The sequence below is a fragment of the Monodelphis domestica genome, chromosome 7, assembly GCF_027887165.1.
Source record: "Monodelphis domestica isolate mMonDom1 chromosome 7, mMonDom1.pri, whole genome shotgun sequence".
Taxonomy (NCBI): Eukaryota; Metazoa; Chordata; class Mammalia; order Didelphimorphia; family Didelphidae; genus Monodelphis; species Monodelphis domestica.
Genome location: NC_077233.1, coordinates 2618494 through 2644780, shown reverse-complemented (window position 1 = coordinate 2644780; position 26287 = coordinate 2618494). Strand labels below are relative to the sequence as shown.

Below are 26287 nucleotides of genomic sequence, written 5' to 3'. Positions count from 1 at the left end.
GCTTGACCGCTGGGGAGCTTGTGGACAGCACAGCACAAGCAGTGACTTCCAAAGCTCACTCTTCTGTCCCATCGCGTGTGTCCGCCTCTCCAGCAAGTCCCAGGAGCCGGGCCCTCCTGGAGCCAGATCTCGTGCGGGCCTTCCTCTAGCTCTAATAACTAGTCCTGGCCCTCCTCCTCCCTGTCCCTGGAAGCTCTCACCCTCAAGGACCTTCTCTGCCCCACCCAAGCCGGCGAGGCCACTTACGTCGTGTTTCTCACGATGAGGCGTTTCGAGGAGGTGGTCTGGATGTTCTGGGACTCGAACTGGATGAAGTGCTGAGAAGTCAGGTCTGTGAGCTGCCCGGGCCGAGGGTAGCTTATTTCGCCAGACACGCAGAGAAGTTCCAGGGCAACCAGCTGACCAGTTCCTGGGAAAACAAGCTTGGGCTGGCTGTCCGAGACAATTACTCCGGCCTAAAATGGGAGTGCTGGCAGGAACGTGGGGGCCCCCTCGCCGCCAGGCCTTAACACCTTAATTAGGACGCCTCACGGGGCTCACTCAGGGTTGGCCAGAGCCGCAGCATCATTAGGTAGATACAAATCGAACCAAGCAAAAATCCAAATTGTACCCACACAGACCCCAAGGCCACATCATGCGCCACTTTGATGGAATAGGTAAGACTTGGCTAAACCGTCTTGAAAGGCAACGGCCACCATGTGCCTTTGGAGACTGGCAGACTCCTGTTGGGGGAGCAAATTCACATCTAATAATGGGCAGAGGTTGGAAGAGAATCGGCCACTGAGCACCGGAAACCTCGGGTGTCCGGCGTCCACTGCAATCGAAGTGGCACGGCCAAGAAGTGGACATCAAGGGAGAATGACAAAGCAGGAAGCAAGCCCTGACCCACAGAAGGCCACTGGCGAGAAGGTGGAAGGAAGGACCCCACTGCAGTCAGGCTCCCCGGACGGCTGGAGAGTGGGGCCATTCATTAAGGGCTCCATGGATGCCAGACACCTGCAATCAGTGTCAGGAAGCCTAGAGGGGAGGCCCCAAAAGTGCCGTGAGATAGAGGGGCAATGAACAAAGCAAACCAAAGATTTTGGCACAAAGGAGGCAAATAGGAGCTCTCCGTCACCGCAGATGCTTGGCAGCATGGGATTCTTGCTGTCACGAAAGCCTAGAATTTGGATAGAAGGAAAAGTGATGGCAAGAACTTGAGTGAGGATGGACACATGCACCAAGGCTGTGCCTCAGGCAGCCGCCTAAAACTTGGCTACCGAGTCAAAATCAGTCAGCACTCTGCATTGGTGGAGGGAATCTCCATACCAAGCACTCCCCATCTTGACAACATTTCAGACCCTCTGCGGCCAAGCTCCTCTGCCTCCCTCCCAGGTGCTCTCTTCTCTTCAGTTTTTCAGGATGCCGGCTCTTCTGGTTCTCCGCCGCCCTCTCTGACCCCTTTGCTGCATTTTCCTCCAGATCATACTCTCTAACCACACTCTGTCCTGGGCCCTCTTCCCTTTTCCTACTCTCTGACTTCACTGGGTGACCTCATCAGCTCCCAGGGATTTAATGACCTCAGTGCGGAGGATTCACAAATCTCCTTCTCCTGCCCCCGTCACTCTGCTGACCTCCAATCTCACATCTCCAAATCTTTCAGACATCTTCAGACTGGATGTTGGTAGACGTCTTCAACTCGATATGGCCCAAACCACACTCATTCTCCTTTTCTCAAAACCCTCAGGCTCACAAAGGAGGAATCATCCTGGGAGTCTTGACTCTCTCTCATGGCCCCTCTCCCACATATCCAAGCTGGTGGCAAGGCTTGTCAATTTCACCTTTGTAACATCACTGATCCATTTCATCCCCTTGGAGCATCTATTGTCAATTTCACCTCTGTAACATATCTCTCTCTCTCTCTCAACCCTTACATTCTGTCTTTGAATCAATACCATGTATTGGTTCCAAGGCAGAAGAGTGGTAAGAGCTAGGCAATGAGGGTCAAGTGACTTGCCCAGGGTCACACAACTAGGAAGTGTCTGAGGCCCTGCAACATCTCTTGATTTCATCTCTAAAGAGTCCCTCCTTGGTTTCACCTCTGCAGCATCCCTTGTTGGTTTCACCTCTGCAATATCCCTTGTTGGTTTCACCTCTGCAACATCCCTTGTTGGTTTCACCTCTGCAACATCCCTTGTTGGCTTCACCTCTGCAGCATCCCTTGTTAGTTTCACCTCTGCAGCATCCCTTGTTGATCTCCCCTCTCAAGCTTCTCTGGCTCAATTTCACCTCTGGCATCTCTCCCCTGCCAAGGCCCCTATCACCTCAGGCCTGGAGTATAGCAATAGCTGCTGGAGTCTGCATGCCTCCAGGCTCTGTCCACTCCAGTCCATCCTGTGCTCAGCTGGCCAAATGATCTTCCTGAAGGGCAAGTCTAATCATTCAATGACTTTCAGGATCAGATATCAGATGCTGTTTGTCATTCAAAGCCCTTCATAACCTGCCCCCTCCTTCCCATCCAGGCTCCTAATATGCCTTACTCTCTACCACTTACTCTTCAGTGGCTCTGACCTTCTGACTGTGGGTCCCTCTCAACTCTGGGCCTTTTCTCTGGCTGTCCCCCATGCTTGGAATGCTCTCCTTCTTCTGTTCTGGCTGCTAACCTCCCTGGACTCCTTTGAGTTCCAGCTAAAATCTCGCCTTCTCCAGCTCCCCGAAATGAAATATTCGAGAGAAGAAAGGGTGGGGGTTCACCAACTCAGCTACATGAGCTCAGGATCTGAGAGAGAGGGCAGCAGCCACCTTGCTGGGAACCAACATGATGGCGGGGGGGCTGACAAACAATTCTGAGTTGGCATTAGGAAAAAGGCCCTAATGGTGAGGAGGTTTGAAGTCAGGTCTGTGAGGCTTGTCTGCAGAACTTGGGATGGACTGATCAGGAGACAACAAGGCTTTGGAAAGCCATGGCCCTTATCTTCAAAGATCTGCTGCGCTCGCATGTGGAAGGTGAATTCAATTTTTTTCTACTTGCCCCCAAGAAGTAGAATCAGAAGCAGTCGAAGTCACAAGGAACTCCCTAACAATTAGATCTGTTTGAGATGGAATGAGTTCCCCGTTACTGGAGGTATTCAGGCAGAGCCAGCACGCTCACTTTGACTTGTAAAACGCTTGGTGTCTTAGACCGTTCAATGCTAAGTCAGGGGACCATGAGAGATCATCATCTGACATTCTGAAGAGAACAATTTCCTTCTGGACTCCAAGAACAAGCAGAGTCAGCATTCATGTTCAAATGCCACACATGCAAAACATCAATTAATGTCCCCAAATGACTAAGGCATGGAAAGTGAGGAGGCCCACTGGAAAGAGACCAGGACTTGAGTCAGGAAGACCCAAGTTCAAATCTCACCTGAGACATTTACTTGGCTGTGTGACCCTGGGCAAGTCATTGAACTCCCTGGGCCTCAGTTTCCTACTTCACAGGGTTGTGAGGCTCAGATGAATTACTGTCAGTACAGTGCTTTGCAATGCCCCCTATTGTCGTCCCTCAAACTGCCTTATATCTCCTCTTCCTTTTGCTCCTCCTAAACTCCTGGAGCACACTTGTGGCTTCATTCTCCCTCCTGTCTCTCATTCCCTGACCTCTGGGAATCTGGCTTCCATGCCGACTGAACCTGCTTCTTACTGAGGTGGCCGATGGCCTCCCTTTTAGTGGCCTGGAAGCCCAGTTTCATAATGACTGGCATTTCTACCTTGCAGTGAGGTTCCCCAAGCTCTTCTGCCAGGCCACGATGGGACTCAGATGGGTCTTCTTCCCTAGGACAGAGTGAACTCTGGGGTCCTGGAACAGCTGCAGGGTTGTGCATCACTGGGGAGCACCACCCTGTTCTATGGATCCTGCCAACGTTCTAAAGGGACATTTGTATTCAGCTCCTGTTTAGGTGATTCTTGATCAGTCTCCAAGGCTTAGTCTTCCCCCTTGTCCCTCTTGTCTTCTGCAGCTCAGGTACCACCAACCCCTGCATCCTCACCCCCTTTCCTTGGTACTCCTTCCTCCTTCCCAAGGTTCTAGGACACTGCTCCTTCCTGGTTCTCTTCCTCCTTCGGTGGTAGAGGCATGCATGCAGCAAAACAAGAAGCTCGAGATTGATCATCTGTCAGTCAAATGAACATTCCATTTGGAATGTGACTGGGAAACAGTTGGGGGCAAGAGCCAATGGTTTGACTGGATTTGAGGTTTTTTGGCTGATGGTGGTGACTGGAGCTGAAGGTCTTTGGCTTCTGGCTGACCTGAAGGGAGAAGCTGGTTCCATCTCTGGGACTTGTGATAATCAAGTTGGAGATGCCCTGGCTGATTTGAAGGAAGAAGACAGACAGGTTTCCTCATATCTCTCTCTGACTGATTGTCTTTCATGCTAGTGACCGAATTGCCATTTCTTTCAATATCCTCCAGTCTGACACTCACTGTAGAGAGTAGGGATATCCCATCCCTCTTACCTTATCCTCCATCCTTGTCCTGTCTTCCCCAAATAAACCCCTTGCTTGACAAAGAAGATTAAGAACTATTTCATTAAAACCTCACAGCTCACACTGAGTGACTTAAAGGAAACTGAAGAAGGGGGAGGGGAGGCTGAAAGGCTTCTGGAGAGGGAGGTACAAAGGGAGGAGGGGAGGCAAAAAAGGAGATAACTATCTGATCCATTAGTTATCTAGTATCCATCAAATATACACCCTCAAATATCATCTAGTACACTTCTCAAGCCACTCCCAAGTCCCCTTTGTAATCACCAGTTCTCCCGGATTCAGTCACCTCTATGAAAATGCATCCCAGCTGTGCAGCCTCTCTCCTGAGCACCAATCTTACATCACCAGTGTTTTTGGGACGGGCCAACCTGGTTGTCCCACAGGCACCTGGAACCCAACTTGTCCAAGATGGGAGCTCATTGTTTTCCCTTCTAAATCCCCTGCTCCTCCAAACTTGCCTCTTTCTGTTAAGGGTGCTCTTTTCAGACTCGGGTCCACCCTGACCTTTCCTTTGCTCACACAACCACCATCTTAGGCTGAGCCTTTGCCACCTCTTGTTTTGATGACTGCAAGAGCTTAATTGAAGTCTTTATTTCCATTCTCTCCCTTCTCCAATCCATCCTCCACCAGGTTTCCAAAATAATTCTCCCAGAGTAAGTCTTCAATTCAGTTCAACTTGTGGGCACCAGGCATCATGGTGACCAGCTTCCTGGTCAGGCCTCTCCTGAAGGCCCTTCGCTGGCTCCCAACTGCCTCTAATACAAAAAAAATAAAAGATCTTCAGTTTGCCACTTACAGGCCTCCAGCCTCTCTCTAGGCTAGCTACCCATGACCCCCCTTTGGACATCCTGTGTTTTGGCTAACGTGGCCTCTTTGTGAGCAGCCTTTCTCCTGTGTCTATTCCCCATGGCTCTGGCTATGAGAATCTCTGCCTTGCTTCAAGGTCCAGCTTGGGTGCCATCTTCTAGGAAAAAGAGCCCTTCCCAGGCTCTTGGGCGCTGGCCTTCCTTCCGTCGTCCTTCTAGGTTTAGGTGGCCTGGAGAAGCCCCACCACAGCTGCCTAGACAAGGCCATCTCCTCGAGCCAGCACACCACCACGTCCTTCTTAGACCTCCAGCCCCAAGTGAATGTGGGCTGGCTCACGGGAGGCCAGACTCTTTCGAAGGGGTGTCTTCTTCCGTGTTCTCCATCCCAACTAACTCTCACCATGTCTTTGGGTTCAGACTTCGTAGGATCCTAGAACTCAAAGGGACCTCCCAGTTCATTTAGTCCAAAGCCATCATTTGACGCCTGAGAAAGCCGAGCTTCTCCAGAGTCCCACAGTGACCCAGTAGCAGGCAGCTGGGCCGAGCCCAGCACCCTCAGGTGCCTGGGTCCTTTTTTCCATGTGGCTCGCCAGGTTCATCTCGTCGTGGACACAGCCCTGCGCTAGTGAAGGGCTCCCTGCCCGTCAGGCAGAATCCTGAAAGAGGGGGAGCTGATCTAACACGGGAAGGAGCCACCCTTTGGGAGGAGGGCCCCGCGCAGGCCAAGTGAACAGATGATGTGGATGTGTGCGTGTTCCAGACGAGGCCCCCAGAGGCCACCCATCATGAGGTCTTGGGCCCAGAGATGCCACCGAGCCCATGCACAGCCCCCTCCGCCACAGTGAAGACACAGGAGGTCCCTCCTGGAGGTCAGGAAGAGCCAGGACATGTGGGGGTGGGGTGGGGGGCTGGGAAAAGGTCCTGCCTGGGAAGAAGAATGCGGCCAGTTTTAGCCAACTGAGTCAGAGGAGAAGGTGGGCCCTCCAGGCAGAGAGGCCCGTAGACAGCTGAAAAAGAGGACTGAGCCGGAGCCAGAGGGGAAGGGGAGAATCGCCGGTGCTGGCAGGACAGATGGTGGGTGAGTTCTGAAGGGGGTGGGAAAGCCTGGGCAGGCAGCAAGCAAGCCCTGTTGGGGCCCCCACTGTGTGCCAGACGGACAAAAGCCAGGCTAATGGGAGGGACGGCACGTGTCCAGGTGATGGCGACACCGCATGGGGCGAGGGCGGCCAGGAAAGGTGGATCTGGAGGCGGAATCTTGAAGGAACAGATTCCCAGGGGCCGAGGGGGGACCCGGAGACCGTGCAGGCGGAGCGGTGGGGAGCAAAGCTCTCTCCGCTCCAGAGTGGACAGGGGTGCGCTTCCCCGTGAGGCTGGGAACATGGGAAGGGCCTGGCTTGTGGCAGGCTTGAAAACTAAAGCCAAGGGTCAGCTCCCGGGAGCCTGCCGAGCCAGGGAGTGGCGCGATCAGAAATGATCTGGGCAGCCAAGTGGAAGACAGATCCGAGCTCAGGCGAGCCTGGAGGCCGAGAGCCAGTGAGAAGGAAGCTGTAGAGATCTAAGTGAGACACGAGGAGGGACCGAAGGAGGAAGAACGGTGACAAGCCCTCTCCCAGCCCTGAAAGAAGGCCCACGCACTCGCACCACCCACCGGAAATGGTGATCTCTTTGGTCTGACAGTTGTCACACACGATGGTGAATGATCTTGTCACAGTCTCTAGGGAAGTCGGAAGAAACAGCACCTGAAACACAGGAAGGCCCACAGTGTGGCCCTGACTTCCTGCCAAGAAAGCCGGCCAACAGGACACGAGTGGGGATGCCCAGAGGAAACGCTGTGCCCACTCAGCAGGAGAGGAAGGCATCTGGGAGACGCCGGAAGGCCTGGACACAGAAGTGGGCCCAAAGGCCAGAAAGGAAAGCTGACTTTAGCACAAGCCCCCAACCATTCTTCGAGGCAGAGACTGAGTCCTGGGTCCCCGGGGGAAGCAATGCAGCACTTGTCATTCTTTTCTTTTTTTAAACCCTCACCTTCCGTCTTAGAATTAATGCCACATATTGGTTCTAAGGCAGAAGAGCGATCAGGGCTAGGCCATGGGGGTGAAGTGACTTGCCCAGGGCCACCCAGCTGGGAAGGGTCTGAGGTCAGATTGGAACCCAGGACCTCCAGTCTCTGGGCCTGGCTCTCCATCCACTGAGCCACCCAGCTGCCCCCTACGCTTCTCATTCTTTGCCTCAGAGCCAGAGTTGGGGAGATCCCAAAGGAAGGGACTTGAGGCAGTCCCTCAGCTCTGCCTACCTTTGGGAGCAAAGCTTCTACAGGAGGGGAGTGACGGGATGAGAGGCATGCTAGGGAGAGGCGACTGCCTGGGAGCGCCCACCTACGCTCGCCTTTCAGCTGGGGAACACGGCTCCCCCGCAACGGCCGCCAACTTCCGAGTCAGAGCTAAGCCAGCCTTCTCACTGCTAGAGGCCACACCAATGACCAGGAGCAGGGCCGCCGTCTGTGCCCATTTCCTCTGCCTCAAAGGAGGCAGGAGAAGTCGAGGCCAGAGGCAGAGACGGGAACTCTGAGGATGGTCAGGTGCAAGAGATAAGGAAATGCCGTTTGAGCTCCTCCGGGAAGAGGGCGTCCAGGAATGAAGCCCCTCCTGTGTGCGCCTGCCCCCAGGAGCTACCAGCTACATGGCACAGGGCGGACGGAAGGCCCTCTGACGGGGGAGGGCCTTGGGAACGGGGACCCCCCACTAGACTTCAGGTAGCTTGGCAGGAGGGCCCCAGCGGTCTGTGTGACCCCCGAGGGCTTCGTGTGCAGGCCCTCAAGAGTCGGCCCGAAAGCCGCGCTTGGCACAACTCCAGGACACCCCCACGAATCGTTCCGTCGCTTGACTTCTCGATGGGACCTTTTCTGCCAAGGATGCTTGTTGTCCTCCACTCCAGCGGGTTTTGGAAGGCAGAAGACGTGAAGCCAAAGCTATACACATGCACGAAAGCTAGAAGGAGAAGCCGAGGCTGCAAAGAGCGCGAAGGAAGCCAAGCGTCTTCCAGGAGAAGCTCCAGCCTGGCCTGACTGCCTACCTCTAATAAGAGCGTCTGTCCTGGCATGAGCTCAAACACGGCTGGCAGAATTCCGAACGGAGCGTACTCGACAAAGCCAATGGTGGCCACAGCCTGCGGGGAACACAAACGACACTGACCCGGGCCAGTGGGACGCGCCACCGGGCAGGAAGAGGGCAGGCCCCCCTCGGCTCCCCCAGGGCGCTCTGTTCCTGCTTCTTGGAGCACAGCCGGAGCCCTGGCACATCCCCCCCCCCAGGCCTCACCCTGAAACTAGGAGGCGGCCAGGATGGCTTCGGCATGATGCAGAACCTGCCGGTGCTCAGGCCCAGGTTCTTGCAGATGAATCCAGTCATTTTTATTCCCCCAACAAGGCAGTAACCACAGTTTAGGGTCGGAGCCACTGCAAGGACCACAGAAACAAAAGAGCATGAACAGTCACGGCGCCCGTCACGGGGGATTCAAGCGGACGTTCTCATGTGACCAGGCTGGGAGGATGCTGAGTCCATCCCAGCCACAGCCCCAAGAAGGAAGGGCATCTCCAAGTAGGGCGGCTTGGTTGGCTAAAGGACGGGGGACGGAAGCCGGGAAGGAGCTGCCTTGCAAGGTTCCGTCCCCAGAACTGATCTCAGCCCTGCCTAGAGCGCACGAACCGGCCTGTGGCCGTCCACATCGGGGGAGGGCCAGGAGGAGGCGGGCGCACGCGCCTCATCCATACGGGCGGCTTCCTGAGCAACGGGAGCTCTGCAGGGTGGCCGGGCTGTGCGAGTTCTGTCCACACTGAACTAACGGACGCCAGAGCGGCTGGGGCCCGAGGGGAGGGCCCCACGAGCAGCACCAGGGGCCGGTGCTGAGTGCCGGCCACCACGGAGCTCCGTTTACTGCCTCCCAAATCCCAGCAAGAAGTGCCATGTTCCATGTGGGGGAAAATGCAACGGAGTCGCTTCGTAACCATCCACGATGAACGTCCTTCTGTGCTGGGCAGCTGGGAGAGACTTGTGAACCCACCACGGGTTACCCTTTTCTGGGGAGCGGGGAGAAGGACGAGCCGTGTGAGCCGCCTCCGTGAGGGGTGGACCGGCGGCCAAACCCAGAGCCAGACGGGTGCAAAAACCAAACAGACTTGGGACTGCCTCTGCGACTGGCCTCCGTTGGCACCCATCACTCTGAGCCTAGCCTGAAGGCCGTGTTGGAGTGACATCAACACTAAGGGTGGACCAGGGAATCGGTTCTTCCACGGGACTTGTTTAGGGAATCTGGCTGTCCCTGAGAAAAATCCCAAATCTTTGAATGCTTCGCATCCAATCCTTTGGTGGCCCCTTTTGTCTTTCCAACGCAGTCATTCCACCCACCCTCCCCATCTCTCCCTGCTCCCCCAGCCCAAACATCTGCTACAGTACTGGATGTGATGGGGCAGGCCATACTCTGCCTCACTGGCCCTCTCCCACCTTTCTTCCATGGACACAGGGTATGTGTGCACCTAGGTGGTACCGTGGATATAGATAGCCCTGGACCTGGCATCAGGAAGACCCGAGTTCAAATCTGGCCTCAGACACCCACCAGCTGGGAGGCCCTGGGTAGGTCACTCAACCCTGTTGGCCCTATTTCCTCATCTGCAGAATGAGCTGAAGGAGGAAATGGTCAACCTGTCTGTCCAGGGGCTTTGCCAAGAAAACCCCACACAGGGCCAGCAGGAGTCAGACACAACTGAAACACGTGAACAAGGACATGTGTGTATGTACATGTGTTTAGCCATGTCTGTGTATGTGCATGTACACAGTCATTTGCTTGGTCCTGCCTGTTTTTCTGCACGTCGGTTCATGCAGATCTTCCCACACCCCTCTGAATCGTTCCTCTCCTCGGTCTCTTTCTGTGTGGTCATACCCACCACAGATCTGAACTGGCCTTCCAGCCGCTCCTCCATCAAAGGTCCCCTTTGGTTTGGGTTCTCAGCTGGCACCGTGGCAGAAGGGATGGCCTGCTGGGCTCGAACACGCCGGTGAACACTTCCCTGTGGGATGGCCACTGGACGAGCCCCTGGCCCTCTCTGTCTCCGACAACACCCACTTTACAGGTGTGATACAAAAGCTGTGGCAGTCCCAGAGCACGGTCCGGCTGCCTGCCCCTGCCCCGTCTCTGATCTGGGGCTGCTTGTGCCCCAAATCCCCCAGCAGGGGCTCGAGTCCATACTAACGTGTCAGGACTGGAGGAGGTCTCCTGGCTTGTAAGGGGATCAGAAGCGTGTGGGCTGACTGAGTCTCCACTAGAATAAAATCGTCAAAATCTCCCAGGCTGTCAGGAGCAAAGCGGACCGTGTATTGGCAGATCATCCCAGGCGCCACCATTCCTCCTTTGCTCGGGAACTTTCCTGCCAGACAAAGACAAGCCTCTGAGTCTCCAGGGAGGGGAGCAGGTGTCGTAGGTCCGCTGGGATTAAGAAGATACCTGCGGAAGCTCAGGGGTCTGTCCTGTCTGGGTGAGAGGGGAGAGCTGGCATTGCCCGGGAAAGGGAAAAGAAATGAGACTAAGTGCCTCCTGGGTACTCTCTAGGCACTGTGCCACACACTCACAAATATCTCACCCAGTGCTCACAGCCACCCCATGCTACAGCTGAGGAGACTGAGGCAGGCAGCAGGTGCTGCTTTGTCCATTCCCTAAGGAGGACTCCTGTGGCTGGTGGGCTGGTTCTAACCCTATAACCCCACCCTGGAGCCCGAAGGCTTCCTTATGCTTTATTTAGCTCCCACCCTCCTGAGAAATGCTCAGGCTGATATTGAAGGGTGCTGGCCCAGTGATCCTGCAGAATGCTCCTGGGGACAGAGAAGGTAAAAAGGGCAGGAGAGGCGGGACCCCTTACCATGCCAAGGCTACTCCTGGCATTCCTGTATCCCACGAATGTAAGCCCCTAGCATCCCGCCTTTCCCTCCCCTCCTGCTCCCTGAAGACAGGCTCCCTGGGAAAGCAAGGTGTGACCTCGTCACTGAGGGGCACCAGAAGGGCATAGCTCTGTGCCCCGAAGCCAACAAGGAACTCCCTGCTTGGGGCTGCCAGGTCCCTGCCTGCTTCCCCCCACAGGCAGCCCCCTGGGCCCAAATCTTCCAGCCTTCTGCTTTTGGACTCCAGCCACAGCCATCCTGGGACCTGTGCTAGCTAAAGTCCCTTCTTCCTCACCCGCTTTCATGCCTCCCCTGGCCTGACACCTAGTGCACTCCATCTCTGCTCCCAACCCTGCCCCCACCCCCATCCTCGCTGCCAACATCCTGGCCACTTGCCCAGCTGACTTAGCCTTCCTCTGAGCCAATGCCCTCCTTGCCCACTGCCATCGCCTGGAACTTAGGAGGCTCCTTCATCATGGAAAGAACCATAGAGATGGATCCTCTCAACAGCCCTGTGAGGGGATGGGGGCTATGACCATCTGTTTTGAGGTAGGCAGACATGCAATGACTTGCCTCCTTCCTTCTCTGGCCCCTTCTCTCTCCCTGTGCCCCTTAATGCCACTACAAGCTTCAGGTGTTCTATCTCCTGATCTGCCATTGCTTTGGCCTCACTTTCTGGGGGTCAAGGAGGCCCCTGTATTGGCCTGGGTGGGAGGATTCCCCAAGTCTGAATCCCTCCTCAATCACTGCTTCTCTGGGGGACCCTGGGAAAGTAACCTCACCTTTTTCAGTCCTGGTTTCATCATCTGTAAAATGGGAATCATCCCAGGTCCAACCTCCCAAGGTTGCTGTGAGACTCAAATGAAATCATGTCTGGAAAGTGCTTTATAAGCCTTAAAGTACTAAGTGCCAGCCACCTGTATTCTTTAGCCTCCTGATGGTCCTGGCCCCCAGATGGCCAGCTCCCCAATAGCCCACATCAGCTGGCCTGGGCTATGTTGGCTCCACATATGACCTCTTGGTACCTGTTTCCTCCATCTCCTTGAGGGCCTCATTGGAGGCACATGCCTAGATGACTAGCCCCCCCCCAATCCATGCTCCCCATTCCTCTGGGCCTTCATGGCTGCTAAGAAGTCTCTGTTCTCTCTAGCTGACTCTAGCCTTCTGTGAGAAAAGGTGACCTATGGGGAGCCAACAGACCCCCACTGGTTGACACTGTCACAGTCTGGGAACCGAGAACTGCAAGGCAGCACCACCACCCCCAGAACACCGTCCCCTGATGACCCTATTCTGTGAATTCTCTCTCTCCAACTTCCCTTACTAATGGACTTGTTATGATTATTGTTTCCTTCCCAATATAGTAGAAATAATATGAGAGCAAATACTTACAGGATCAATATATATATATATATATATATATATATATATGTACATATATACATATATATCCCATCTTAATCCCCCCAGATTATTACCCTAAAAGATTACATTCACAGAATTAAAACCTAAAGGTCATTACCCTCCCCCTTTCCTTCTTCACAGAGCCACATTCACTCCCATTACAAGCCAGGCAAGCCAAGAACATCAATCACCTTTAAAACACACTCCACTGAATTCTGTTTATGGACAGAAACCAGGAAACATTGCCAGATGCTTTAAAGTAACACAAGAAAAACAGAACTTATGAATTGAGGAAAACCCCAAATCTGGTCTGTCATTAAATTGCCCTGTAACCTTGTACCTAGCTACGAAAAGTTTTGTTATCCATGTCCTAAGTAATTGTGATTGATTGTGAAAGCTGACCAAAAGGAACAATGATTCTCTAGGTCAGGGAGAACTAACCTCTAGATCACCCCATTTATGTCATTCATCTATAGCAACAATGTTTCATTGACTATCTCCTTAGGCTACGCGTCTTGTTGTTATGTTCCATGGAAACATATATGTAGAAAATTGATTGTGTGCCAAAGAAGTATGTATTTGAATCCCTATATAATAAACGAACCTCTGTGCTATGGCAGAACACTGTGTGATGCCTAAGCACGTGGGCCTGAGCACACAGTGTCTCTCATCTCCATTATTTGACCAGATCGTCACACTTAGATGGAGAAACTTCGGACCCTCAGAGAGACCACTGGATGGCTCTCCTTGGTGACCCTCTCCCTACCTTCCCTACACCTCACACCCAGCATCTTCCCATCATAATTGTCTCCTTTCAAAGTGAAACCTTTCCCAGGACCCTGTTCCCACTCCTCTGGTCTCCCAGAGGCTTTCCTGGGACATCCTGCCCTCCCCTTCCATCTTTAATGCTCCCTTCCTATTGGCTCCTTCCTTGCTACCTACACACCCATCTCAGTCCTCCTCACCCTTAAAAACCCTTCACTGGACCACTTGACCCCTCATCCCCCCTTCCCTGTCTGACCCCTGAAAGAGTCACTTCAGATTTTCTAAAAATTGTTAATCGCTAATACCGAGAGAGTGCCCACTAGGTGAGGTTGCTGCTGAGGCAGCAGAGGTGAAGTGATCGGCCCAGGGTCACACAGCTAGTAGGTTGGTCGGTCAGTGTCTGCATGGCCTTCTTGGCCCTCTGCCATCAGGCTCCTGATCCCCTCACCTCTCACCAAGCCTCTCCCCAGGCTCAGGACTCATGCTTCTGACCTCTTCTCTTCTCTTCCCCCAAACCTAGGTATGGACCAGGGCTCTGCTCCATGCAGTTTCCCCACCAACACCTCACTCCCTGCTCATCTCTGCCCCACTCCTGGCTTCCCACTATCCTCAATCTCACCTCCACAAAAGCCAACCACCATGTTGCTTATTGGAGTTCCTGACCCTGTACCCTTTGCCACCACAACCTGCCCCCCGCAATGGGCTGTTTGACCCTTGAAAGAATCAAAGCTCCCAAAGAGCAGGGATTGTCTCATGTGGGTTTGAGTCCATTGCAGCCCATAAGAGAACCTTAAGAAATGTTCTTCTCTCTTTCTCAGTCCCTCGTCCTTTTTCTATCTCTTTTCTTCCCACTCTATGCTGATTCCCTTGGTGATCTCATCAGGTCCCAAGGGTTTGACTATCATCTCTCTGCAGAGAGCCCCCAAATCTAGGTAGACAGTCCTAATGTGGCTCCTGAGTGAAGCCCTGCTTGGCACCTCCACTGAGCTGGCTCACCATCTCACCACCGCAAGGACATCAGAATTCTATTGATGGCATGTGCAGGGTCTCAACAGCATCTCAGATTCTTTATGTACAAACAAACCTTCCCTTTCCTTTTGAATCTCCACCTTCCTCACTCCTTCCCAAGGTAGCTCATCCTACAATCAAAATCCATGCCCCCTGGTCCTAGTTGGCCCTCAACCATACAATTTTTGTTTCTGGCCCTCAGGTCTTCTGGGGGGCTACTTACCTAAGCCAACATTAAAGTACCGTGTGGAAGGGGGCAGGACTCTCAGGTGGCGGCTGGTGGACGTCATATTCTGGAGCTCCAGTATTACCTGGGTTTATCATCGAAAGAACAAAGTGGGCACCAAAGACGAGGTGGAATGTGAGAGTATCCCCCTTTTTGTTATTTACAATGTAGAGATCAAGCTTGAAGGCCAGCTTGTGGCTTCTTCTTCCTGCTAACTGCCTGGTAAAGTGAGGCCTAATGGGGCCTATCTATCCTTGAGGCCTACCCTGAGGTCATTCTACTGAGGCCTGTGATGGGCCTGGAGGAGAAGGGCCTTCCCCATAATGAGCCAAGAAAAGGCCCTTTCTGCCTCCTGCCTTGATTCCTTCTCTCTTCTAAAGAGGGTTGTTCTTCCAGTCTCTGTTCCAACACCTTCTCCTTCGGCGATCTCCCCCACTCCCAAGGCTTCCCCTGTGGTCTCATGGTCTCTCTGCAGAGGATTCTGCAATGAGCTTCTGCCTTAGATTTTTGTGGGACCCCCTTCACTTTCATTCCCACTTTCTTGCTTACTGCCCATCCTCACCTCAAAAGATGGAGCAATCCCAGCATGTCAGTCCCTCTTCTGTAACTTCCAAATTTTCCCAAACTACTCATTGTCCTCAAGTGGCCCTGCCCTGAACACAGCCTTCAATGACCACTTGATGGCCCATTCCATTGCAATTCTAATTGCCCCTTGCTAACTAGTCTTCACCTCCCAGCCATGCTAGACTCCCTATCCCCAAAACATTTGTTTCTTCTAGTTCTACACCTCTCTATTGACCCAGGCCCAGCTCCAAGCCAACCTTCTTCCCAAACCTTTCCATGTTCCCCTCCTGCCATTACATCCTCAAAGCCCTTAATATAATCTAGAAATTTATACACCCCCTTTAGGGATCTATTTGTGCTTGGTTTGCCATCAAGTTCTTTTGGGGGTAGTAAGTTTGGGTCTGTTACCCTGAGCTATATAAAATAAAGCTCCCTACTCTTTGTCCTATGCCTGTTTCCAGGCTCCCAAGTGAACCCCAGTTTCTGGGATCAAGGCACGTTTATTCCATCCACGCCCTCCTGTTCTAATGGACATCAATAATAGCTTCTTTCAGAACTAAAGAGGCTACTGAGAGACTCTTTCCCAACTGTGCATCCTCTGAACTGCCTCTTTTGGGTTTCCTCCAACCTCTCCGAGATACACCATGCAAAGGTCTCCAGGCATGGCAGTGCCATCATTTAGGATACCGAGAGGACACCGTTTTCTTTTGAGTTTCCAAACTCCATCCCAGGAATGCTCAGTCTTTTGTCGATCATTGCTGCCAAGAGCACTTTTCAATATCTGGGACCTCACCCTATTGGTGACTAACCATCAGGGCAGCATGGCTTTTTGATTGGCCTGGGAAAGAAAGGGCTGTGAATTGTGAAGGTTAAGAAGGAGTCAGTAAGGAAGCAAGATTTCTACCTCATAAACTGGTCCAATTACATAATCAGTAAAAAACACCACTGCTGGCTTAGCTAGAAACACTGGAACATCATCAAAATTTCTGGAAGAAAACAGGGGGAAAAAAGGCCCTTTAGACACATACAAACACACATGCACATGCACACATGAATTTACCCATAGGTGCTGCTCACGCTCCAATGGGCAGCCAAAGCCTGCACTCCTCAGCTCTAGTCAGAGCCAGTGCTCTCTTCCCCCAGGTAGTATGTCTATTCTGGAAATGCTGGTTTATTTACATGAAGTTTCACTTTTGTCTCTGTATACCTGGTACCCAGTAGGAGCCCAAAGTGCTTGCTGTCTGCTGACTGACTGAGAGAACTGGAGTAATGGCTGTTGTAGACAGAAAACCCAGGAATTCTGCTCATTTTCTGGTAACCACCAGATTGGGAGAGGAATAAAAAGTCTTGTAGACACTGGCAGAAGCAAGCCACTGAGAGAGCATGTTTAGAGAAACAACTAGGGCCTTCCGTTCTCTGACCATAACCCAGTGCTCACCTAAAGAAGAGGGACTAAAGCAACCCACCTAATGGTCAATTCCCTCAGGCTGTTCTTTTGCTTTCTTGTCTTCAAAACCCCATCCTTCTGCCTTAGAGTCAATTCTAAGGGGCAGTTCCAAGTGAGAAAAGCATTAAGGCTAGGGAATGGGGGTTAAGAGATTTGTCCAGGGTCACACAGCTAAGAGGCATATTTGAACCCAGGACCTCTTTGTCTCTAGGCTTCGAACTCTATCAGTGAATCACCCTGCCACCTCACCAGGCTGTTCTTCAAATACTGTTCTACCTCCTGCTGTTGTAGACCTCATACCCAGGTCTATTTCCCTTGCCACTGCCCCACTGCTGCCCCCCCCCAAAGCAGAGCAAAGACAGCCTCTGAAAAAAAGAGAAGCCATTAAGCCTTTATTGTTCTTGGGGGTCACTTTTTTTGGGCAAATGTGTCAACAGACAAACCTCTCGTTGAACTTGTCACCCTGTTCATCTGCCATTGGTTCTGTCTTCTTTGGAGGAAAGATGAGAGACCGGCCTCCATTTACAGTGTTGGGTGGGTAAAAGCGTGGATTCTTAAGGAAGTTGTGCTGGTGCTCAAATCGGGTAAGAAGCTGTCTCTCCCGGTTCCTCTGGCTTATGTTTAAGTGATTCATCCACATCTTGTTCTTGGACTGGCTCCATTTCTGGGAAACAACCAGAAGGACCTATTCAAAAATTCTCACAACAGTTTCCCAGGAGGCATTGCTCTGGGATGCAGATCCTGGATCCTGACTGTTTTAGACTCAGTCTGGCTCAGGAACACAAAAGAAGAAAAAATGAGGACAGAAGCAGAATCTCCCAGCTCCAGCCCTCCCCCAAAGACATGTAGGTGGGCTGAATGGTGTGTTCTGTTACCCTCTGTGACAGCCTGGGGAGGGATCACTGTGGTGCCCTCTTCATGTCCCCTTTCTTCTACCAAGCTCTTACCCCCGTTCTCTCTCATGACATGTGGGGCTGTGGCTTCATATGGCTACCTTGGCAATCTTGGGAGCCTTGACTTCTGGTGTTGAGCACTTTGTCAGGGTAGACAAGGACACATCCAAAGGGATGGCTGGGAGCTTCTTTTTCTTCCCGGCTATCTCTGAAACCTTCTGAGCTTCTATGTCTTGAATGTGCTGTTTGAAGCTAAAGGTCATCTTGTACCATATTGGGACTACGTCTTCTCGGACTAAAAGGAAACCAGGTTATTAAGAGGGAAAGGAAAGAACTGCAATTATCTGCCCCCACCCCAACAAGGCCACTGGCTCCTTGCTCTCCCCCCAAATGCTCCGCCATATTGGTTCAAACCAGACCAAGTATTGGGTTCAGGAAGCCTGGAGTGGCCAAAGACTTTCCCAGCCCCATTTTCAGTAGCCCTGTGAGGACAATGCACTGTCTCCTGTTGGAATGCTGAGAACAGAACAGGCCCCTGGGGGCCAACCTTTCAGGGCTATGCTGCCCTCAACAGGGGTTTCTTCTGGGGTCCCAGAGAATTCCTCACAAAGGAACTGGCACAAAGGAACTTTTGAGCTCCTGAATCAAATTCACTTGCTGTTTCTAGCAGTAAATGCAACTCAAGGAAAGAATAAGAGGAATGTGACTTCTCTCTGGGGAGGGATATGTTGGTTGGCTTTGCTGGCAATGTATTCCTTGCTAGAAAGGAGGAGGCAATCAATCGGAAATGGAGATGATACAAGAACAAAAGCCATAAATACCATTTTACTTTATTAAAAACCTATAAGTGATCCGAGAAGACAAGGACTACATGGAAGTGCTGAAGGCACGTCTGTGTCACCTCTGACTCCCTTACTCTCTAGCAAGAGAGGCTAGAGATGAGTGCACTTGCTTTCCACAGGCCCGGGCCAAGATGGTGATGTTTGAGGAGTCGAATGAAATCTGTGGATGACTTTTTAGGTGAGATGAAGATTCAGGGCCATCTCAGAGTGCAAGTTCCTATAGAGTACAAGGGCCACCCCACTTCAGGGATTAAGACCTCCCCAGAGGGTTTCATTGGGCCCAGGGTCTGTGTGAACCCCAGTGGGGGCACGGATAGAGGAGCTGAGGTATGAAAGCATCCTCTGCGCAAACAGAAAAGCAGGAAGACGAGGAATATTCTTGAGAGGAAAAAAGAATATGAGTGCCTACAAGGGAGTGGTAGGAGCCACAAAGAGGGGAGAACCAGTGAAATGCTGGCCCTGTGATCCCTCTCAGGAGCAAGGTTAAAAGGTTGCCTGTTTCTAGGCCCCTCGTCGAGGAAGAAGACTCCAGGGAAGGGAGCTCCACCACCCCAAGGAGAAAGCCAACATCAAACTAAGTGGAGACCCCAAACTGTCTGGATACCATTGACAGCCACTGTCAGAAGCAAATTGGGCCTGCTTTAAGTCCCAGGAGCCTCTGACTCCAGTCCCCTTGACTGGCTCCAGATCAAAGGCTTGGAGCCCTTCCAGTCCCTTGCTGACATACCTAGCTTCCCCCAAGCCAGTCCCAAGGTCTGCCCTGTTCCCTAGTCTTGGAGTGCCCTGTCAAGACTCAGCACTTCCTCTGCTGGACCCACTGTCCCTGGTGGGATCCCTGCCTCTGCTAACCCCTTTCCTAAGCACTCCCTGCTTTACCCTCTGCCTATGTGACTATATTCCCAGCCTGAGTTCTTCATTGTCCTGGCCTCATCTACCATAAAGCAGTGACCAGCACAGAAGGTCAGAGTAGAGTGGACCTAGAGAAGGAAAGAGGCTTTCTGAAAGAGCTGGTCCTAAGGAGATGTGAGCTGAGAGGGGACCGGACCAAGGGATCTAGGCCTGAGAAAGGTCCAGGTCAGGCTCAATCCTGAAAATCCTCCTGGTTGAACTAGAGCCAGCTGACTTACCACCTGGACAGGCTGCATGGCCCCCTGGCTCTCCAGCTGCTGTGGGTCCTGGCAAGACCCCACTTTACTTGGTTCCTGCCTATGGGGACCACCCTGCCTAGAGCTCAGACCTCTACGGCAGAGCCTGGCCTGAAATGCCAGGAAGGAGGATGTGCCCTCAGCTGCTGGGCCAAGGCCTAAACTGCCCCAAGAGAGCAGCGAGAAGAGGCTCCCCTTCTAGTTCACGCTTGAGCCACACATGCAGATGGGCATTCACCAGGAAGACTCTTGAGAGATGAATTACCTTTAGGGCCTTTGGAGAAAGGCAAAGGGTCGCGGATGTAGTCATCAGGACAAATCAAATGATTCTTCCTCAGCAGCTCACTGTCCACGCACCACCTGAAGGCAGACTTCACTGCATGAAAGGATGAGATCAGAAGCCTTCGGTTAACCGCCTAAGCAGATCCCCAGAGTAAGTGTGGGTTCTCCCAGCTGGGCACATTACCCAGTGGAGCCCAGTGGAATTCCTTCAGAACTTCCAGATTCTGTCAATGATTAACCAGGACTTCCCAGTCCTTCCCAAAGGCTCAGCCCTGCTTCTCCTCCCACATTCTGTCTCCCTCCCTCTGCCTTTCCAGGCCTCCTTCACTCCATTGTCCTCCTGTTGGGTCTGCTCCCAAAAGAATGGGCCATTTTGTTTGTACACTGTGTCTCTATTTGACTGGGAGCTCCTTGAGAACAAGGACCGCCTTTGCCCCTCCTTTGCATCCTTAGGGCTTACAGAGTCAATTGTTAGGTCAGTCCTACCAGAGAGGCAGGAAAAGGAGACAATCAGCCCTTCTCTCTAGAAGCCCCCAGTTGAGGGAAAACAAATGTCACCACGAAAAAATGAATTACAATTGAACCACCCCCAAATTTTGTGATAGTGATGAACGCCCAAAAGGAGCCGAGGGCAGGAGGCGTCAGTGTGGTCTGGGGGTAGAGAGTGGGACTTCAGCTGGGCCTTGTAAATGCTCAGGCTCTGGACAGAAAGGAGGACACATGCGGCATGGACACCAAAATGGACCTGGCTCTGCCAGAGGTAAGGAGGAAGGGTTCCTCAAAAGCAGGCTGGGAAATCAGGTCTTCAGATGTAGAATATGTCACCTCACCTGGGGATTCCTTTGCTACCTGAGGCCAAGCTGCCAGCTTTGCTACGGGACCACAATGACTGTCTCCCAGCTGCTTAAGCCCCTTCCAGTCTGTCCTCTACATCAATCAGCTCCCCAGTGAGAGTCGGAACACCCCAGGCCTCTTCTCAGAAACCTTCTAGCACTCTCTGTTGCCTACAAGCCCCAACCAGGATCCTCAGAGGGCCTGTTAGTGCTTATTGGGGTTGCTGGTGAGGGGTGAAGGGGAGCAGAGGCCCTTGGCCTACGGGTGTCTGTGGGAGCCACTGGGGGCTGGGGAAGACAGAGAAGGGGTGGGACATGGAAGCATCCTCTGGGTAACCAGAGAAGGGAAGTGGAAGGATCCTGGAATACTTGTGAGAGACTGGCCCCATCAGGAGGCGCCATCAGGGGAATCTAGAAAGAGCTGAATGACTAGACTCAAAGAGGCCTGACTAATGCATCAGGCAGGACAACCAGGACCAGGTCTCTCTACAGTTCTGCCTTTGGCCAAGCATGCAATGGTCTAGTCAGGGGCAATGTTTATATCTGTGCATTAGAGGAAGAGCAGGTGTACCCTTGTATACTTGAATTTAAAAAATAAGAGCTCACATTTATATAATACCTACTGTGTACTAGCCACTGGGCTGAATCCTTTCTAAATGTCATCCTCACAAAAGTCTTGGGAGGGAGGTGCTATTTTATAGATGAGGAAACAGAGGCGAATAGAAGTGAAGTGCCTTGTCTAGGGCCACACAGCTAAGCAAGTGTCTGAGACTGGATTTTAACTCAGTTCTTCCTGATTCCAGGCCCTAGCCATTTTGCCACTTAGCTGCCCCAAGTATTAAGTAAACAAACAAACAAAAAAAGCCAATTATACAGAACCCCAGGGGTTTAAATGGATAATCAACCCAACACAAGTCAGTGGTGTGGCTTCAGCCAACAGTCTGGCACAAGACCACAGGCCCCCAGTGAGGACAATTCTCCCTGCCTTCTGCCCTGCCCTGCCCTCAGATTGTCCCTTGAGCAGGTTGGATGCCACATTTTGGAAATGAGACTGATTCACTGATGAGTGTCCAGAGGAGGATGACCAAGATGGTGAAGGGCTTCAATGCCACTGAGGCTCAATGAAAAGAATTGTTGAGGAAAGAACACTAAACACTAAGCCACGTGAAGGCCATCTTCAAGATCTCTGTGCAGACAAGGGCCAGGGCTTGTTGAGCTTGCCCCAAGGTTCCAAAGAGGTAGATTTTTACTCCGTCTAAGGGAGAGCTCGTGACCATCAAGAGTGTCCCAAAGTGGCCTGGAGGGCAGAGGTGGTCACTGAAGAATGGAAAACCACAGGTGGGAGGTTTGTGAGAAGAGGCTGCTCACCTGGCACCAACTGGCCCAGATGGCTTGGAAAGGCCCTTTGGAGCTGGGGATTGGGTGACCCAATGAAGTCCCTCTGGACTTGGGCAGGACAATGGAGTCTCCTTGATTCTAACTGGCATCATTACCTGTCATTGGTCCAACTCAGCAGCTTTTGGCAAAAGCAGCTACAGAGTCCATACCTGGAGGCAAGTAGACAGTGCTAAAACTCGGTGTCTTGATGTTAGTCAGGCTCCTTTCGTCCTCTGCCATGGCCCGAGCTCGAGCCTCAATGATGTGCTTCTCCACCATGTCTGCAGCTGCCAATTTCTGGGTATAATCTTCTCGAAGCTGGCATGAGAACAAGGAACAGGACAAAGATACAGCGATGCTGACTTCGCCCCAGGGCCTTCAGGGAGGCCCAAAGGAGACAGTGGGAGGAAAAAACCAAACCTGGAGGCTTTTGATATCAGCCACTGGATCCTTGTGAGAGGAGGGCTCCCGCCACTTTTCCCTCCCAGAGAATCACTAATTAACAGGGTGTTCTAAAACCCAATTGATTGACGAATTGCCAACGGCTCTTTGGGAGACAAAATTAACTGACCAAAAGGAGAAAGTAAGGCTTCTGGCCAGAGAATGTCTGATGCAAGCCTCTTGCATCCTTCCCATCATCATCCTTCTTTTGTTACATGCTGGAGCCAGAAATTCTCTTGCCACAGTATGAACAGCTCTTGGGCACATCTACGATCCGGAAGAGCTGCTCTCTGTTCCGTGAACAAGATCCTCTATCCCTGGGCTCTGAGTATTCTCTCCAGCTATCCCTCAAACCTGGAACACGTTCCCTCCCTCTGCTCAAACTATTGACCCCCCTCCAGCTTCCTCAAGTCCCCCCTAAAATCCCATCTTCTATATTATGGGAAGCCTTTTCCAACCCCTCCGAGTTCCCAGGCCTCCCCTCTGCGCCTTCTCTCCCATCTATCCTGTATGGAGCTTTTGGCATATACTGGTTTGCATGTTCTCTCTCCCCTTAGACTCTACTCCTTGAGGGCAGTGACTGTCTGCCCCCTTTCTGTGGGCATATGGCAGGGCCTTAATAAGCATTTGCTAGATTGAGAACTGAAGGGTGCACAAAGGTCATGCTAAAAAGTGTGGTTCTTAATGCGATGAAAGCCATAGTTCTGAATGTCTTTTCATAACTGTGTTGGTTAATTATTGTTACGCTCCAAAATTAACTTTACATTTTAAAAAATTCCTTGGCCATGGCCTGGTTTCCTGAACAGACGCCATGTTTCCCCTTTACCTTCTGTAGGTCATCCACAAACTTCTCATGTTGGACGTTTTCTCCACCCCTCGATTTAATGAGGTTACTGCCTATGTCTTCTCCAATCACATCCAGAGTGTACAGATTCTTGAAGAGGTGCGTCAGCAGGTAGGAGATGTCCTGTGCAGGGGAAGTGGAGCTGGTTTCCAGGCTTAGGAATGAAGGTTCTGGGAAGACCCTGCCTGAAACTGGAGCTACCCAAGCTACCTCAGGGCAGGCCCTGCTCCACTGACTTCTGGTAGTCCTGTCCATGAGCTGGGGGCCAGCCCCTAGCTGGGCCTCAGGCCTCCAACTGGCCTCTTTTCACTTCTGGGTGGAGGGAGAGAATGAAGGACTGAATGGAATGGGCTAATGAGTGGAGACGAGTGGGAATGAATTAATGACTGAATAGAGGAAAGGAGACAGGAGTGAATGAACAAATGGATGGACGTAGGGAACAAGGGAGTGAGTATTGAATAGAGTAGAACAAACAAGCGAACAGATGGGGCAGATGAAGGGGAGGGAGGAAGGGAAAAAGAGGGGAAGAAAAAGGGAGGGAAGGGGGAAAGGAAAGATGAGAGGAGGGAAAGGAGAAAAGCGGGGAAGAAGCAGACAGCTGGGCGCCCACACCTGAGTCTGCACGGACGTGGGCCGCAGACGCAGCAGCGGGGGCTCGGGGGAGTTCCGCAGGGTAAACTCGCGGCTACTCCCGACATCTTCGTAGGTGCTGCTGCTGCCGATGAGGCCGGGGATCGGGGCGTTGGGGCTGCTGCTGCTGGTCTCCTTGCTGCCACTGTAGCCTTGGTACGGGCTCAGGGAGCTGCCGGCCCCGCTCCGGCTCGGATCCAGGCCTGGGGTCGGCGAGTATGGACGTTCCAAGGACCACGCAGTCGTCGACACCGGCACCGACAGTGTCACGGACGTATGCTGAGACATCGGCTCCGTGGATTCCAGGAGGGTCTTGGACTGCGGGGTCACTCCGGACTCCGCGGGCTGCTGGTTCACGGTCTCCATGGCGACGGCGGGCCGACGCTCGGAGACCGCTTCCGACCCCACCTCCTTTCTCAGTCAGCCACCTCCCTTCTGCTTTCTGGTCCCACCCTTTTTCCTCAGCCACTCGCTCCTCCCGCAAAGGCTTTCCGCCCAGTCCGGCTCTCCCTCTCGCCTGCGCCCCGCCCCACTTCTGGTTGCTCCTATCCTCCCTACTTCCGGCTGTTCCTTCCCTCCCAGGCAGCTCGCGCTCCCGCCCTTCTCCGGCCTTGCTTCTTCCTCCCCTCTCAGGCCACTACCGCTTCGCCCCGCTTCCTGTCCCGCCTTTTCCAGGCCATGCTTCCGGCCCAGCTTCTCTCAGCCGGTTTCTGGATCCGCCCAACCCTGCCCGGCTTCTAGCCCCGCCCCCAGGCATCTTTCCCTTTTTCCGCTCTCCTCGCCACGGACTTCTTTTCTTCCTCCTCTGGCCCCTCCCCGCCTACCCTCAGCACGTGGTACCAGGGGCGCACTGCTGTGGCGTGATCACCAGAGGGCGCCTTGGTCCTAGGACTTTGGGGTGGGCCTGGGAGCAAGGGTCTGGCGCAGGCACTGGCATTATTTAGGGAAGCTGTTGGAGAGCAGAACTTAGAAGAGGTTCCTCAGAGGTCGCTGTGGGTGTATGTGTGGGGGGGGGGGGCGGGGACGGGGCGCCAAAGGCCATAGAGCGGACCCGAGTTCCGGTCCAGCCTAAGCCAGTATCAGGGGACCCTGGGCAGTAAGCAGAAGCCAGGGCTAGGTATGGAGAGAAGAGGAGCTAACCTTGTAAGGCATCTGGCACCCAGTAGAAGCCACAGCCAGCCTGTGAGCCCCAGAGGAAGTGCGGCCATATGCATGAGGTTGGTTAGGACCAGCAGGCTTCAATCTCATTGCTTCCGAGCAGGGTCCTTGTTCATGACCCAAGAGTGGGTTAGCACCTAGGATGTATGTACAATATGCATGCCGGATGCAGGTGGAGGCCCAGCACTGTCCTCCACAAGCTCCAGCCGCCAACCAGCCAACCAGGAGAGCAATAGCAGAGCCCTATGATGAGCTGGGGCCATGGGGAAAGGATAACCAGGTCTGCTGGAGGAAGGAGCAGCCAGGAGGCTAGAGTCCGTGTATTCTTGGGAAAGAGCAACTGGAAGGTAGGAAGGGCCAGGTGGGGAGGATGAAAAGCAAGAAGACTACACACTTGATTCTGGAGGTAATAGGGAGCCCCAGGAGTTTATGGAGGGAAGGAGGTGACATGGAGATGGAGAGAGAGAGATGGCTTTCTTGATAGCAGGAATGGTGTTTACCCCTCCTGTGCCCTTGGCTGGATTCCTATGGGCATCCAGGAATTCAAAATAAATAATTGTTAAGAAGATCGTGAAGATTGGGGCAGCTGGGTGGCTCAATGGATTGAGAGTCAGGCCTGGAGACCGGAGGTCCTAGGTTCAAATCTGGCCTCAGACACTTCCCAGCTGTGTGACCCTGGACAAGTTACTTGACCCCATTGGCTAGCCCTTACTACCACTCTTCTGCCTTGGAGCCAGTACCTAGTATTGACTCCAAGATAGAAGGTAAGGGTTAAAAAAAAAAAAAAGATCATGAAGATTCTGAATAAGGCAGCAACCAATGAGGAAGCCTGCTGCTAGCAGCTGAGCTCCTGACAGGCAGATGTGTAGGCCTTGGGCTGCAGTTCCAGAGAGACACAGATTTCTGGACTTGGCCAATGTGAGAATCTTTTGTTTGACTCTCCATGTTTACAATGGGATTTCTTTTCCACAATGAGATGGGAGGGTAAGATAGTGGTTTTGTTCATTGAAAAAAAAATAAAAGAAAACAAATGCTTACTGACTGGAACTGCTCTGCAAATATTAGCTATTATGTGATTATTTCACGATAGAGGCATGAGGGGTACCAGGGGCATTCACTGTGTACCTGACACATAGTAGGTGCCTAAAAAAGGTTGATTGGTTGATTGAACCACTTTGAGCAACTTCCACATTTTACA

The 26287-nt window shown here is 52.6% G+C and overlaps 1 protein-coding gene across 6 annotated transcripts in view; it reads right to left on the bottom strand.

Moving 5' to 3' along the window:
• The window catches only part of DLEC1 (DLEC1 cilia and flagella associated protein), an 83708-nt gene extending 59055 nt beyond the window's left edge, over window positions 1-24653 (bottom strand). For 3 of the 6 annotated variants that reach the window (XM_056804087.1, XM_056804088.1, XM_056804091.1), the window contains exons 1-14: window positions 23914-24653; window positions 23284-23424; window positions 22187-22334; window positions 19790-19900; window positions 17639-17832; window positions 17088-17308; window positions 16102-16183; window positions 14631-14718; window positions 10552-10725; window positions 8624-8760; window positions 8379-8471; window positions 8204-8293; window positions 6955-7045; window positions 247-409 (exon numbers count right to left, since the gene is read on the bottom strand). In XM_056804087.1, the coding sequence (XP_056660065.1) occupies window positions 247-409; window positions 6955-7045; window positions 8204-8293; window positions 8379-8471; window positions 8624-8760; window positions 10552-10725; window positions 14631-14718; window positions 16102-16183; window positions 17088-17308; window positions 17639-17832; window positions 19790-19900; window positions 22187-22334; window positions 23284-23424; window positions 23914-24297 (2117 nt within the window). In that variant the 5' untranslated portion in view covers window positions 24298-24653. The remainder of the gene's footprint in view (window positions 1-246; window positions 410-6954; window positions 7046-8203; window positions 8294-8378; window positions 8472-8623; window positions 8761-10551; window positions 10726-14630; window positions 14719-16101; window positions 16184-17087; window positions 17309-17638; window positions 17833-19789; window positions 19901-22186; window positions 22335-23283; window positions 23425-23913) is intronic. The other 3 variants (XM_056804092.1, XM_056804090.1, XM_056804093.1) reach the window with 3 other exon arrangements.
• Between the last annotated feature and the right edge of the window lie 1634 nt (window positions 24654-26287).